This window comes from Mandrillus leucophaeus, unplaced genomic scaffold, assembly GCF_000951045.1.
Source record: "Mandrillus leucophaeus isolate KB7577 unplaced genomic scaffold, Mleu.le_1.0 Scaffold307, whole genome shotgun sequence".
NCBI classification, from domain to species: Eukaryota; Metazoa; Chordata; class Mammalia; order Primates; family Cercopithecidae; genus Mandrillus; species Mandrillus leucophaeus.
The window spans coordinates 1,639,344-1,653,779 of NW_012103221.1; the positions used below are offsets into that span (position 1 = coordinate 1,639,344).

At 38.4% G+C, this 14,436-nt stretch overlaps 1 protein-coding gene across 1 annotated transcript; it reads left to right on the forward strand.

Moving 5' to 3' along the window:
• The first annotated feature begins 200 nt into the window (after positions 1-200).
• TMEM17 (transmembrane protein 17) lies at positions 201-6,452 on the forward strand. Its single transcript, XM_011987308.1, has 4 exons — positions 201-667; positions 3,915-4,018; positions 4,160-4,273; positions 5,201-6,452. Exons 1-4 carry the CDS (start codon positions 568-570, stop codon positions 5,477-5,479), a joined length of 597 nt encoding a protein of 198 aa, XP_011842698.1. The 5' UTR covers positions 201-567; the 3' UTR covers positions 5,480-6,452.
• The last annotated feature ends 7,984 nt before the right edge of the window (positions 6,453-14,436 follow it).

Here is a 14,436-nt window from a genome sequence, read left to right on the forward strand (position 1 = left end):
CATAAACTATATCATTCAATATTCTTTGCAAGCATTTTATAAGCAGCTGAAACATACTCCATTGAATGCATATGCTCCAGTACATTTAATCAGTTGCCCATTGCTCTATTTTCTTATTAAAAAATAATCAGTCATAGTATCTCTCTCTCACACATACCCCTACATCTCTAGACATTCTTTAAGCTCTGCATTCATTCTCTATTTCCCTCCAGAAAGGTTGTACCGATTTACAGTTTCACTGGCAAGATATGAGGGCTCCTTGTATCGCAGTCCAACCCCAGCTCATTTCTTAGTGTAGGTTTGTTTTTAGGATGGTCGGGCTCAAAGCAGAACTAAGAGATCTGCCGTTTTGGACACGGCCGAGGCGCGCGGCTCCCGGCGCCTGGAACGCGCTCTGAGTACGCCGGTCCCTTCAAGGTTGCGCGGGCTCCCGACGAGACCCGGCCCAGCCGGGCACCCCCGCGCGCTCCCGGATCTCGCCGGCCGGTTGCCATGAGAACCACGGAGCCTCCGAACGCCCGCAGACTAGCCTGTATCTGAGGGGGCGAGGGATACCGAGGCCCAGGCATGGAGCTGCCGGATCCGGTGCGCCAGCGGCTGGGAAACTTCAGCCGGGCTGTGTTCACTGATTCCAATCGGACCGGTCCGGAGTACAGTGAGGGTCCCGGTGAGTGACCGAGGCCGGCGCAGGGGGTGTGGCCTGCTGAGGGCTTGGCGTGGGTTTTGGAGCGTCCAGAATTTGCCCGTACCTAAAATGGCGATGTCGCCTTCAGTCAGTTCACCGCAGTGCGGGCCAGAGCCTTGGAGGAGGGGCCGGCCGGGGCGGGGAGCTGAGGCGCTGGCGGCCTCCGGCCACGGGCTGGGCCTGGTCTGCGCGTGCTAGCGCCGGGCCTGCTCCGTGCAAGCCCGGCAGCTGAGGTGGGGCCGACCTCTGTGCCACGCAAGGCCCATCATTGCTCCTGGGAAACCCCAAAAATAAAAAGATAAAAGCCGCCCTTGCTGCACAGGCTAGTCCCCCGCGCACCGCGAGAGCGAAGGCCCAACTTGCTTTTCCTCTGCGGCGCCCGCCCCGCTTTTCTGTCCAGGATGGCGAGGAACAGCCCAAGCAATCCCACCTCCCCTGTCCCCACCCGCCGCCCAGGGAGCAAATTTGCCTTTTCCCTTTTCCTAGCAGAACAAGTATGTTCCTAAGCAAGGCCATTTTCTGGCAGAAAAGATTAGGGGGGAAAAAAAATTTTTTTAGAGTCCTTTCAAACCACCATCCACTCCCAACTGGCATGTGCCATACTAGCCGGACGTTCAACAAAACTCACCCCTTCCCTGCCTTCTTCTCCTCCTCCCCTATATGTAACTCTTACCATAAGGTAAGAAAATACCATGATGCCTTTGCATCCTTCAACTTGATGACAAGTGATAACGCAGTTTCCTCCAGAACAGGTTCCTCCTCCTACATCATGATGGTAGACAACACACTGTCAACCAAACCCGTGTGGTTTCCATCATTCAAGTCTGCTGGGAAATATAAATCTTTTCCACTGCTTGGTTTTACAGAATTTTTAAAAGGGACAGAGAAAAGTAAAGGTAGTCCCCAAAGCTGCATTTTGTCGTCTTGATCACTTGCCTATTCCCCAAATGTAGGCCTTTATGATTTAGGATGTACAGAGAAAAATGTGAAAAAATTAGGTTTCACGTTTCTGGTTCCAAGGATGAGGCTTAATGAGCACTAACGTCTGATAATACAAGGTAAAAAGACGTTTTCTGAAAAGGGCCAGATAGTAAGTACTTTAGGCTTTGTAGGCCATATGGTCTCCACGGCAGCCACTGACAATAGTTATTGAATAGGCATGGCTGTGTTCCAATAAAACTTTAAGGATATTGAAATTTGTATTTCATACGAATTTCACGTATGAAAAAAATATTACTTTTTTAACCATTTAAAGGTGAAAAAACATTTTTAGCTCATTGACTGTACAAAAACGTTTAGGCAGCTGACCAGTTGTTTACCTATCCCTGATTTATATGTATGTTTTAATTTAAATTCCATTTATAGAACTCAACTTGAACTTTTGCAAAATTCAGTAAATGTATATCTTATGCTTTTAAGGTTCATTTACATATTAATTTGATTTTCATTTCCATGATTATAAGTTTGATCTGCTGAAATATGGACATAGCATAACCTTTAAGATGTTAACACACAATACTTCTAACATAAAAACCGTTCTTTGCAAAATTTGACTACCGTTTCTTCTCAAAGGTACTGAAATGTTCTGCTTGCCCAATTTATTATTCTTTCCCGTATTTTGTTCTTTGTGGATCAGAAGTAGGTTTGATTATTTGTACTGTAATAACAAATTTATGTAATTACCATGTCCACAGCATTGTGCTGTTGCTATCAGAAAGATCCTAGGCTGGTGAGTTGTCTTCAGATTTCACAGATTTTAAGAATTCATTCATTTATCAGTGGTAATTTAATAAGCAGTTGCAAGCAAAAGTAGATCATAATAATCAGGCATATTTTTGGAGCTAAAAGAAACTATTTTGCTGTGAGAGACCATGACTGTTTCTTATATTTTAAAATTATTAAATGACAGATAAAAACACTCAACTATGGAGAAAAGGAGAAAATAATGTTCTTAAGACATTTATTTTAGGACCTTTAAAATCTTACGTGTAGAACAACTGATTTCAATATATGTGTCCGCTCTTAAGAATTTAGTCAAATTTAGGATGTATTTTGTAGGGTTCAATTTTAAAAATCAAATTCTTAATTTAGGACCCTTCTGTCTTACATAAAAGCAAAAAGTGTTATGGAATCAACCTTAGGTAAATGGAACTCATGTATCACAAATGGCTATACTAGTAATGTCCTTATGACAGTATGCTTACATTAATTCATTCTTATGTGTATTTGATATTCACTGCATATAAAGCAAGATGCTAGATTCTATGAGGGTCTCAAATTAGGGTGGGACATGGTGTGTGCTTGCAGATAAGTAGATAAATAGAAGAGAAGAAGGAAAGGGGACTAATATTTGTTGAGTGCCTACTAAGTGTGCCCAGCACAGTGCTGGGCAGAAATAATTCATATTGGCTCTTAATTCTCACAAGCAGCCTGTAAGGAAGTTTTAATTTCACTATTTTACAGATGAAGAAATAGAAGCTCAAAGAACTTAAATAATTTTATCAAGTCTGACATCCAGGGTCACAGAGGTTTGGGGAGCTCGGGTTTGCTTGAACTCTGAAGCCCGTGATCGGTTCAGTACACCAGACTGTTTTTCGGGGAGGGGAATGTGGTTCTTTGCTAGCACTTCTTATTGACAGTTTAGAGTGATAAGTACCTGAAGGGAAAGGTATTTCTGCTGGGGTGGGGGAACTGATGAAGGAAGTATTGATGGAAAAGACGACGCTGAATTGGACTTTAAAGAATGGCTAAGATTAGGGTATGCTGAAAAGAAAGATGTGTCTAATTATATAATCTTGGTAATCCGTTTTTGTATGAGATTAGTTTATATGTGAGAGATTCATTTTTATTTATTTTATGCATTAATTTTATATGCTATTTACATAGAATTCTACAAAGGAGGCAATGATAATTATCTGTTGAATAGGATTTATATTGATATTCTACATTAAATCTGTACCAGTAGTATATGCAAAAAAGTCAGAAGACTGTAATGGCAAAATGGTAAAATAATTGAAAAATATGAAACATACCCCCAAATAGCCAATATTTGACCTAACTGGTATTAGGATGAATATTCCTTTTACTGTCAATGATTATAAATAGGCTTAAAATTTGGTGTTTTACTGAGCCAATATTATAGTTATTAATTCTAGGGGATAGGATATATATATATATATAGGGCATAGACCAAGTTTCATAATTTATTCCTTTTCTATTCCTTCTGTAGAAAATGAAATGGTCTCCAGTTTGGCATTGCAGATGTCACTTTATTTTAATACCTACTATTTCCCACTGTGGTGGGTGAGCAGCATTATGATGCTTCACATGAAGGTAAATCTAAGCTTTAATACTTTTGCTGCCCTGACGTTGTTAGAGTGTCAATAAAATTAAAGTTCTTAATAATTTTTTTCTATCTCAAATCAGTGTTACTATACGTGTGATTTTACAAACATGTTTTGGCCTTTCTTTTAGTATTCAATCTTGCCTGATTACTACAAATTCATTGTGATCACTGTTATCATCCTAATAACCTTAATTGAAGCCATCCGGTTGTATCTGGGCTACATGGGTAACCTACAGGAAAAGGTAAGCTCTTTTTTCCTTTCTCTCAGTGATAGATATAAATGAAATCAGTTTTCATAACAAGTAAAAGGCAGTGAGGTGTGGCAGAAAGAGCACAGGCCTGAATTTAAAGCCTGACTCCAGCTTTACCACTTCTGTCACTGTGGTCTGTTTGCTTAATCTCTTGAGCCCTGGTTTCCTCATATATAAAATGAGGAAAATAATATTTACTTCACAGGTTTGTTGTGATTAAGTGAAATGATTTATGTAAAGCATATGAATGTGGTAAACACTTAAAATTGATATTTTCCCTCTTCTCATCAATCTTGAAAATACATGGTTACTTAAACATGTGTATTTGGATCCTGAATAAGAAAATGGGGGAAAATTATGAATTCGTTTCCTACGCCAGGCCCATGTTTTCTGCATTATCATGCTACCTAAGCATTTATGGTTACCAGAGTGTAGGGATAATGCCTAAAGATTCCTGTGGTTTTCTAGGCCCTTCATAATAAGGCCCCACCCAGCCTGTCTTACTGTAGGTTTTGCTGTTTTCTCACTCAGCCATTCATTCCAGGCTGACGTGCTGATTCCCAATCATGCTAGTTTCACGTGTTTGCTTTTTGCCTCTTCCTCCTCCACAACTTTAAAAGCCTACATCCCTGAGGTCTTTCTTTCACCTACCCTAATCACTTATTTCTTGTAGCATTTAGTCTGTACTTCTAAATATTGCCCTTAATTGTTCACTAAAGTATAGTATTCTAGGATTGTTTTACATAAATTAGTTTTCTCATCTAGACTAAGTTCTCTGAGGACAAGGACCATGTCATCCTCCTTCGGAATCACTCACAGAGCCCATAATGTAGGTTCACAGTAGTGATAAGTACTTATCTGTATAAACAAAAACTATATTTTACTGATTTTTATTACTCTTGATATGTGTCATTGCAGGTTCCTGAGTTGGCTGGCTTTTGGCTTTTGAGCCTTCTATTGCAGTTACCTTTAATTCTTTTCTTGCTCTTTAATGAAGGCCTAACAAATTTGCCCTTGGAAAAAGCGATACATATCATCTTCACTCTCTTCCTGGCTTTCCAAGTTGTTGCAGCATTTCTTACCTTAAGGAAAATGGTTAATCAGTTGGCAGTTCGTTTCCACCTCCAAGACTTTGACCGGCTCTCTGCAAACAGAGGAGACATGAGAAGGATGAGGTCATGTATAGAAGAGATCTGACCCAGTGTTGAGTGAAAATCTGACAGATCATTCTAGAAGACTGTAAGAGTTAGGAAAATATCAGAGCTCTAATATGAGAAAAGGGACAAAGCAATTGTTTTGTATACACTCACACTCTGAAATTCCAAGGTTGGGGGGCAATGATGAAACTTTGTACAATGTATGAATCAGTATATTAGCCCCAAAACCTAGATGTTGTCCACCTGATGCCGAATTTCTTAATGTTTTTTGATGTTGTCTTTTTCAGGAGTGTAGAAATGTATGTATTGGTGGTTGTCATTTGCCAGCTCTCCTGTAGTAATTCTGGTTAGAATCTGTAACTAGAGATGTGCACATTTCTTTAAAACTTGTTGGTTGTCTGTGTCTTGGCTGTACATATGACCATGTTTCTTGACATGGAAATGCCAGTCAATGTTCCTATGTATCTGACTATATCTATAAACCAAGAGACCCGCCAGGCGCAGTGACTCACACCTGTAATCCCAGCACTTTGGGAGGCCAAGGCGGGTGGATCACGAGGTCAGGAGATCGAGACCATCCTGGCTAACACGGTGAAACCCCGTCTCTACTAAAAATACAAAAAAAAAAATTAGCCAGGTGTGGTGGCGGGCACCTGTAGTCCCAGCTACTTGGGAGGCTAAGGCAGGAGAATGGCGTGAACCCGGGAGGCGGAGCTTGCAGTGAGCCAAGCCACTGCACTCTAGCCTGGGCAGCAGAGCGAGACTCTGTCTCAAAAAAATAAATAAATAAAAAATAAACCAAGAGACCAAATTTTCATGTCTGCTAGGGTTAAATTCTAACCCTAATATTAGCTGTTATACTGAGATTAAGAAGAAAACAGGTGGATTGCCTTGGTATTTAGGAAATATTTTTGTTATAAAATTATAACTTTCATAAAACCATATTCAGTATTTGTTATAGTGGTATACAAAATGCTTTTACAATAAATTATTAAATATTTAAGGTATCAACAACAGATCATCCTTGTCTTGTGCAATTCTTTTGGGCTATAGATTTGTGTTTTTTATTACAGAGTTGCAAGGGAAGGAAGGAAAACAAATCCTAGAGAGCTTTCTATGTAGTGGGCACTGTAGTAGGCGTTTTAAATTAGCACTTGTGATCTCATCTACTAGGTTATCGGTCACCAAAGAACTGCTTCATACCCATTAAATTCACATGAGGCTTGATTTGGAAACCAGAGCACCTCTTAATACATATGAGAGCTAAGATGGCCAAAGGGACTATACTCATGATCCTGAATGAGCATGCTCCCTTGCTAATAGGAGAAATCTATTTTAGGAGATTTGGTTAAGAACAAAGTTGCTTGGATTATCCGAACATTATATTTAAGTGACTGTTGGACTGTCTTAAAGGATATGATACGTTCATTACAGGTTTTCTTTTTTTCTATAGGGAAATGGGCCTTCATAATGTATTTCACTGAGAGACAGTTGTAGCTGCATTAAACATTGCTCTTTTCAAGTTTCTTTTTCTACAATTCATACTTTGGATCCCCAGGTTTTGCCTTATTCATTCTTGTTTTGCTGAACTTCAAAAAATGTCTTTACTTCCCACTCATTCTTGATTCTTCCTGACCAAACTATGCTAATTTTATTATTTCTGCTTTTTATGATTATATATAAAGTTCAGCCAAATATTTCTCCCTCCATGCAGTGGCTAGTTAATCTTTCTCATGCCAAAGTATTCACTAGTTATACTCTTAATAATTTGGAATTTAAAATAGAATTCTGTTTGAATAGTTTTCTAAAACATATTCATTTGCATTTGTTTCCCAGATAGGACTAGGTAGGTATCTGGGTAGGTATAGGTAGGTGATTCTATAAGAAAATATAAAATAAAATTAAATCTACAAAGCAGATAAATTAGGGGATGATGGAGACTTTTCTATTTCAAGATTGTTTCCAGAGTTTTATTTTAAATAGCAGAACTTCTGGTACATTTAAACTTTAAGAGATTAATAACAAAATGTCAGTCATAATCATAAAAAAATTTTTTAACTGTAAAAAATTTGAGAAAATTGATTTATCAAAATGTTCAAGTGATTTTGCTGTAATAAACATATTGTTTAAAATGCAGATATAGTAACAGTGGGGGAAAAAAAGATAGTAAATTGAAACCATGACCGAGTCATTTGTTTGTTTTCCATCTGAACAGTAAAACCATGACTTTTTGGGTCAGGCTGAACCAATATTTTCTATTGGAGTATACCTGGTTCCCTATATAAGTATGTGAAAATCAAGGTAGAGAAGATATTTACATGTCATCACATTTGGGGGTTAGGTAGTCTTTAATTTTATCTGAATATGTTTATCCATCCTTAATTTATATTTTATCCTTCTCTCTTTACAACACCGTTCTGAAAATTTTTGTTTAAAATGTTGAACTTCACAAATATTTTGTCCTTTACATATTTTTTCTATAAATCAAAATTATTTTATTTTTATTTATTTCTTCTTCTTTTTTTTTGAGATGGAGTTTTCCTCTGTCACCCAGGCTGGAGTGCAGTGGCACGATCTTGGCTCACTGCAACCTCTGCCTCCTGGGTTCAAGTGATCCTCCTGCCTCAGCCTCCTGAGTAGCTGGGATTACAGGCACCTGCCACCATGCCTGGCTAATTTTTTTGTATTTTTAGTAGAGACAGGGTTTTACCATGTTGGCCAGGCTGGTTTTGAATTCCTGACCTCAAGTGATCCATCTGCCTCGGCCTCCCAAAGTGCTGGGATTACAGGCGTGAGCTACCAAGCCTAACCTAAATCAAAATTATTTTAAAACATCAAAATGTATTACTTTAACATACACTTGAATAACTAGTATATATAAGGAATAGTCAAAGGTTCATAGACAAGACAAGCTCCTACTTCTCAGGGATATGATGTGGGAGGTAAAACATTTGTACAACCTTAAGACAAAGTAAAAAAAGCATAACTTTATCAGGGAAATGCATTGAATGAGTTTCTACCTGCTAAGTACCTGACCGGTAACAGGCCCTTGGCTTCCAGTGCATCTTCCCTCTGTGTTCCTAGCACTTAGTATCCCAGGATTAGCACATTAGCCCTACACCAACACCATTTAGTATTCACCATGCTCCACATTGTCTGAGGGGGGATAGGCGGTATTCAGGTTAAATGAATACACACTCAATCCCACTTGTCTATGCAAACAAGAAGTCCACTGTCTGGTAGTAAAGGCAGATAAGCAAATCAGTGATAGCACAGGGTGGTGGGGCCCTATAGGATTACAGAGAAGAGACATCTAAATGAATGACGAATCTGGAAAGGCTTCCCAAAGAAAGTGACACTTGAGATTTAAAGAATGAGAGCATATTAAGTTCAGTGTTAAGAAACAAAAAATAGTGACTGTGAGTTCTGTTTCAACTACTACAACTAGTTTGTTGAGGCTAGTGGAAAGGGTGCATGAGAAGAAATGGTACAGAATAAGGCAGAGAAGCTTGGAAGGTGCTAGGAAGCCTGGGTAAAGCTTTGAATATATTCTGTCTTTAATTTTTCAGAACTCTATTCTGAATCCCTGAACGGTTTAAACAGTGGAGTATCACAAACAGAATTAGGTTTCAGAAAGATCTCTTTGAAGACAATGTGAAAAATGGATTGAAAGGGTTGGACCAGAGGCAGAGATACCAGGAGGAATGTGATTAAGTAAGTTAGATGAGAACAAGCTGGCCTGGATAAAGTCAGTGGCAATAAAATAAACTTGAATAGAACCTACTATAGTGTTTTAAAGATAATTTTGTATTTTAAAACAGATATTAGGAGGGTTTTTTTTCTAATTCGTCTTTTCAGAGATGACCTATAAGGGTAAACAAAATGAAATATTGCCTTTCTTATCTCCCCCACACCCACAGTTATTAGATTATTATTTTGTTGTTGTCTTTTAGAGACAGGGTCTTGCTCTGTCACCCAGGCTGGAGTGCAGTGGCACAATCATAGCTCACTGCAGCCTCCAACTCCTAGGCACAAGTGATCTCACCTCAGCCATCCAAGTAGCTAGGACTACAGGCACAGACCACCATGCCCCGCTAACTAAAAAAAAAAAATTGTAGAGCTGAGGTCTCCCTATGTTGCCTAGGCTGGTTGTGAACTCCTAGCCTCAAGCAATCATTCCGCCTTAGCCTCCCAAGGTGCTGGGATTACAGGTGTGAGCCACCACACCCAGCCATTAGATTATTATTAGACTTAAATAGAGCTCTATCTAATCTAAGTTTTATTTGACATAACCTACCTAATGATTCATTTACTTGAATTAAGATTATAGTTTTTAAAAACTCGGTCGGGCGCAGTGGCTCACACCTGTAATCCCAGCACTTTGGGAGGCCGAGGCGGGCAAATCACAAGGTCAGGAGATTGAGGCCATCCTGGCTAACACGGTGAAACGCCGTCTCTACTAAAAATACAAAAAATTAGCCGGGTATGGTGGCAGGTGTCTGTAGTCCCAGCTGCTCTGGAGGCTGAGGCAGGAGAATGGCCTGAACTCAGGAGGCGGAGCTTGCAGCGAGCTGAGATCCCGCCACTGTACTCCAGCCTGGGTGACAGAATGAGACTCCATCTCAAAAAAAAAAAAAAAAAAAAAAGATTGAAAGGACTAGGATCACAAGATTTTGAGAGTAAAGAAAAATCATCTATAATTCCACCACCTTAAAATAACAACTATTCACAAATGTCATGTTTCTTTGATGTTTTTACTTTGCAAATAGTTTTTTAAAAACACAATTGTGATCATAAGCACTTACAGTTGTGCACCCTGCTTTTCTGAAAACACTGAAAGTATTTACCCATGTTTCTACATAGTGACACAATCATCATCTTAAATGATTGTGTGTTATTTCATCAAGTAGATGGGCCATAATTTATTTAACTTCTCTCCTATCATTAGATATTTGTGTTATTTCCTTTTTCTTTTATACATACCATTGTAATGAACAGCTCATGCGTATAGCTTTTTCCATCTCTTAGATGATTCCTTTTAATTAATAAGCCAGATTCCTGGAAGTGAAATTGCTGGGTCCTAGAGTATGGACATTTTTAAGGGCATATTGCCAAATTATAACATCCACTTTCTACTATTCACCACGCGCAATTCTAAAAATAGTACAATGAAAATTTTGACAAGGGCAGATTTGTGGACTTTAGTTACCCATTTGTCTTTGTATTTCTGAGTAGTTACCACAGGAACACTGAGTCTCAAGAGAAAGAAAAAAAAAAATCTAAAAGCTGTGAAAGGAGAACTGGAAAGAATAAAAAAAAAAAAAAAGATTTTTGAATTAAGGGAAAACTGATAAGGGACGGGAAAAGGATTAGGCAAGCTGGTCGCAGTCAGCAACAGACAGTGAGATGTGACACAATAAAAACTGGGTCATTGAGTTGGGACAGCCCTAGGACATAAAAAGACTGAAATGAAGTAAAGCTCTGGATTACTTTGTTCTTGAATATTGAATTTTTTCAGAAGCATGGAGCATGAAATATTATAGTGATAAGCCAAGATTGGAAACATAGCCAAGAAAAAGAGGTCTTTAAGGGATTGTTTAAAATGTGCTGAAGGAATAATTTGGTTTGGTCTTAAACGGCTCAAAAAGTAAATTGACATAAAGCTTTTGCATAGCAAAATAGGCATGGAGGCAGAAAACAAAGCGGCAAACAGAAGAGTTTACCCTGCAAATTGGTTAGCATGTAATATGTTAGATTTTGGTCATAGAAATGATTTATCAGAAAACTGAACTGCTGTATTTTGTAAGTGTAATTAACACTAACTTGTTATGGGTATACATCTTTATTCTAGTTTTAAGAGACTGTTAATTTGGGGGTTTTAAATCAAAAAGCAAAACTAAATAGTTATGAGGCCATTCTAAGAATCATTCTAAAAATCTTTTTTCACCAGTGTTTAAGCACTTAAAAATATTCAAGCCCTAGAAAAATGTGTTTAAATGTAAGTTTAACCTCAACATTTAAATGTATTCTGACAGATTTACATCTTTCTGAAAGTGAGGCTAGGCATCAGTGTGTCATCATCTTAACCCAAGTCAAGACAGGCTGGAACTCCTGAAAACAAGATACAAATCGCAGGACAGCATGGAACATATATTCTATGAAAAGCCAAAGACATTTTGAAATTTATTTTATCAACATGCTTTATCTAAACATATTCCACAGCTGAACATTCTTGTCTGAAAAGAGCTTTTTAATCTAATAAAGTGTACAATCACAATGTATTTACTGTTCCACAGACCTAAGTGTTTAGCACTCAGCTACATTAAAAATGTAGACTTTTAAGAACAATAATCAACCAAGAATGGCTTTGTCTTTAATTTTTCAGAACTCTAATAGCACTATATTTGGCTGGTAGGAAAGTGATATTATTGATTCATTTTTAAAGGTTTTTAGTTCCTAATCTTGAGTTATTTATATTCTAATTCAAAACACATTAGCTACATTGCTCAATATTATAGCCTAAAAGAAAAGAATATTTGATATTAAAATTATATGCACATTTAAAAATTATTTTTAAATGCTTGATTCATTAATACCCAGAAATACTAAAATGACCACTAGAGAAAGTAGAAGTTTCAGAACTTTGCTTCAATAGTTTTCCTAGAAAGACTGAGAGCTTATTAAGAGTCAAAATTTTTGCTATCCTAAAAACTATTGCTCCCAATGGTCAATAAGCCCTTGCTAAAGAAGGCTGGAGATTTAGCTGTTGATTGTTCAGTACTTTACAAAGCAGAGCAGCAGAAGATATGCTCTGTGTTTTTAGTACACTATGATTTTGTTCTGCAAAGTAAACTATTTAGTTAGCTACAACAATGTGTCATCTACTATGCTTTGACACTCGAAGACAAAAAAGATAAATAAGATTAAGTCCTTGCCCTTCCAGCCATCTAGCAGAGGAGACAAATTTAAGGTAACCACAATCCCTTATAATTATTGTAATACAGCTATGTAAAAGATGAAAATAGGTGATGAATCCTGCCTAGGGGGTAGGATAGGCTTTCAACAGATGGAACAGCATGGGTAAAGATATAGATATTTGAAAATATAAGTCCTGAACAGAACCAAAAGTAGTTTTGTGTCATTAAAATATAAGGTGTGTAGAAGAGAAGTGGTTGAGATGAGCTGAAAAGACTGGCGTCGGAAGTTATCAGTCTTTTAAATAATAGATTATTATAAAGAGTTTGAACTTCATGCTGTAGGCGATGAATGGTCTATCTATATTTAAGCAGCATTATAAGTCATTGTTGCCACATTTGAAAATGATAGAAAGCTGAGAAGGAGAGCTAATTTGATAGATGATACAATCACATTTCAAAAGAATCTCCTAACAAGCTGAAATGCTAGATCCAAATACATTTTACAGACACACACACCCTCCTCCAACATGTACTTTTCAAAAAGCTCACCAGTACATAATTCTGTGCTATTTTTCAAGGAAAAACATCTGGGTGGTCTCAGGAGACGATAAGCATATATTAATAGAAATATAATGACCAGATCATGGAGGGTAGCAATCTCACTGTACTCTTTAATGTTGTAGTAGTAATGTCTCATCAACTTTTCTGTACCAGCCCTATGATTGCATTTATTAAGAAATCTAAAATCAGATCTAATCATGACACTACTCTCCTTAAAATTTGTTAAGACTCTCATTTTCAGGCTGGGCATCGTGGCTCATGCCTGTAATCTTAGCACTTTGCGAGGCCAAGGCAGGAGGATTGCTTGAGCCCAGGAATTTGAGACCAGCCTGGGCAACATAGTGACGCCCTGTCTCTACAAAAAATTTTAAAAATAGCTAGGCATGGTGTGTGCCCGTAGTCCCAGCCACTCAGGAGGCTGAGGTGGAAGGATTGCTTGAGCCCAGGAAGTTGAGACTACAGTGAGCTGTGATCACACCATTGCACTCCAGCCTGGGCAAGAGTAAGACCCTGTATCAAAAACAAAACAAACAAAGGACTCTCATTTCCTGCAGGCTAACGCCCAAACTCCCTAGCCTGGCATACAAGGCCTCTTTCCACCTGCCTGACCTCACCTTGCTCTTCCTCACTCCTTCAAGCTACAGTTCTTCCAGTGCACCATTCTGGGTTTTACCTGCAGACTTTCCCTCCAAACTGCTCTGTCTGCCTGAAGTAGTAATCTTATCTATGCAGTGAAACTCTACTTATTTTTTAATGCCTGACTCAACTATCATATCTTCTATGGAATTCTGAATATTTGTTCCTCCTACAGTCCTACAGTCACTGAGCATCTTGGGGACAGGGACCACCACTCTTATTCATGACATCTCTAATGCATATGACCGTGTTTATGCACTTAGTAATGTTGACTGAATGCACAGATGAAGGAATAAGCAAGCTGTTAGAACTCAGAGCTCCTGCCTCCTGTTCTTAATACACAGTATCTTTTTCCATAAACTTTCTACAAAATAGAAATGCCACATTTACTCATACTTGAATCTTTGTGGCATGAAAAAGAATCCTAATCTTAAAAACAATAACCACTTTTATATTAAGATAAACGTTCAAATTTTGCTGAATCCCCAAAATTCATGCAAATAACAGCCACCATTTAATTGAATACCTGCAATGTGCCAGGTGGTGTGCTGGGACTTTATCGCTATCTCATATAATTCTCATGACAACTCTGTAAGGCAGATCTTATTCCCATTTTACAAAAGCTAAAACTAGAACTCAGGAGAAGTTAAGGAACTTGCTCAGGGTTACACAGCAAGTAAACAGAAGACAGGATTTAGACCTAACCTTGTCTGGCCCCAAAGATCATGCTTTTTCACTGTGCAGTGCTCCCTCTCTCTAAACACATGCTCCAAAGATATATTTAGGTTGATTTAGACCTGTCCCATCTAGAAGCCAAAGCAGGAACATTGCTCAGCCTTGGACCCTCAGACTTCTCGGGGCCAAGGAAAGTGGCAAAAAAAAA

Bases quoted from the DNA above. Each gene is read 5' to 3' on its own strand.
- TMEM17 (XM_011987308.1), top strand. From the start codon at position 568: ATGGAGCTGCCGGATCCGGTGCGCCAGCGGCTGGGAAACTTCAGCCGG. The intron at 668-3,914 runs GTGAGTGACCGA...TTCCTTCTGTAG, and splicing joins GGAGTACAGTGAGGGTCCCG to AAAATGAAATGGTCTCCAGT. The intron at 4,274-5,200 runs GTAAGCTCTTTT...GTGTCATTGCAG, and splicing joins TGGGTAACCTACAGGAAAAG to GTTCCTGAGTTGGCTGGCTT.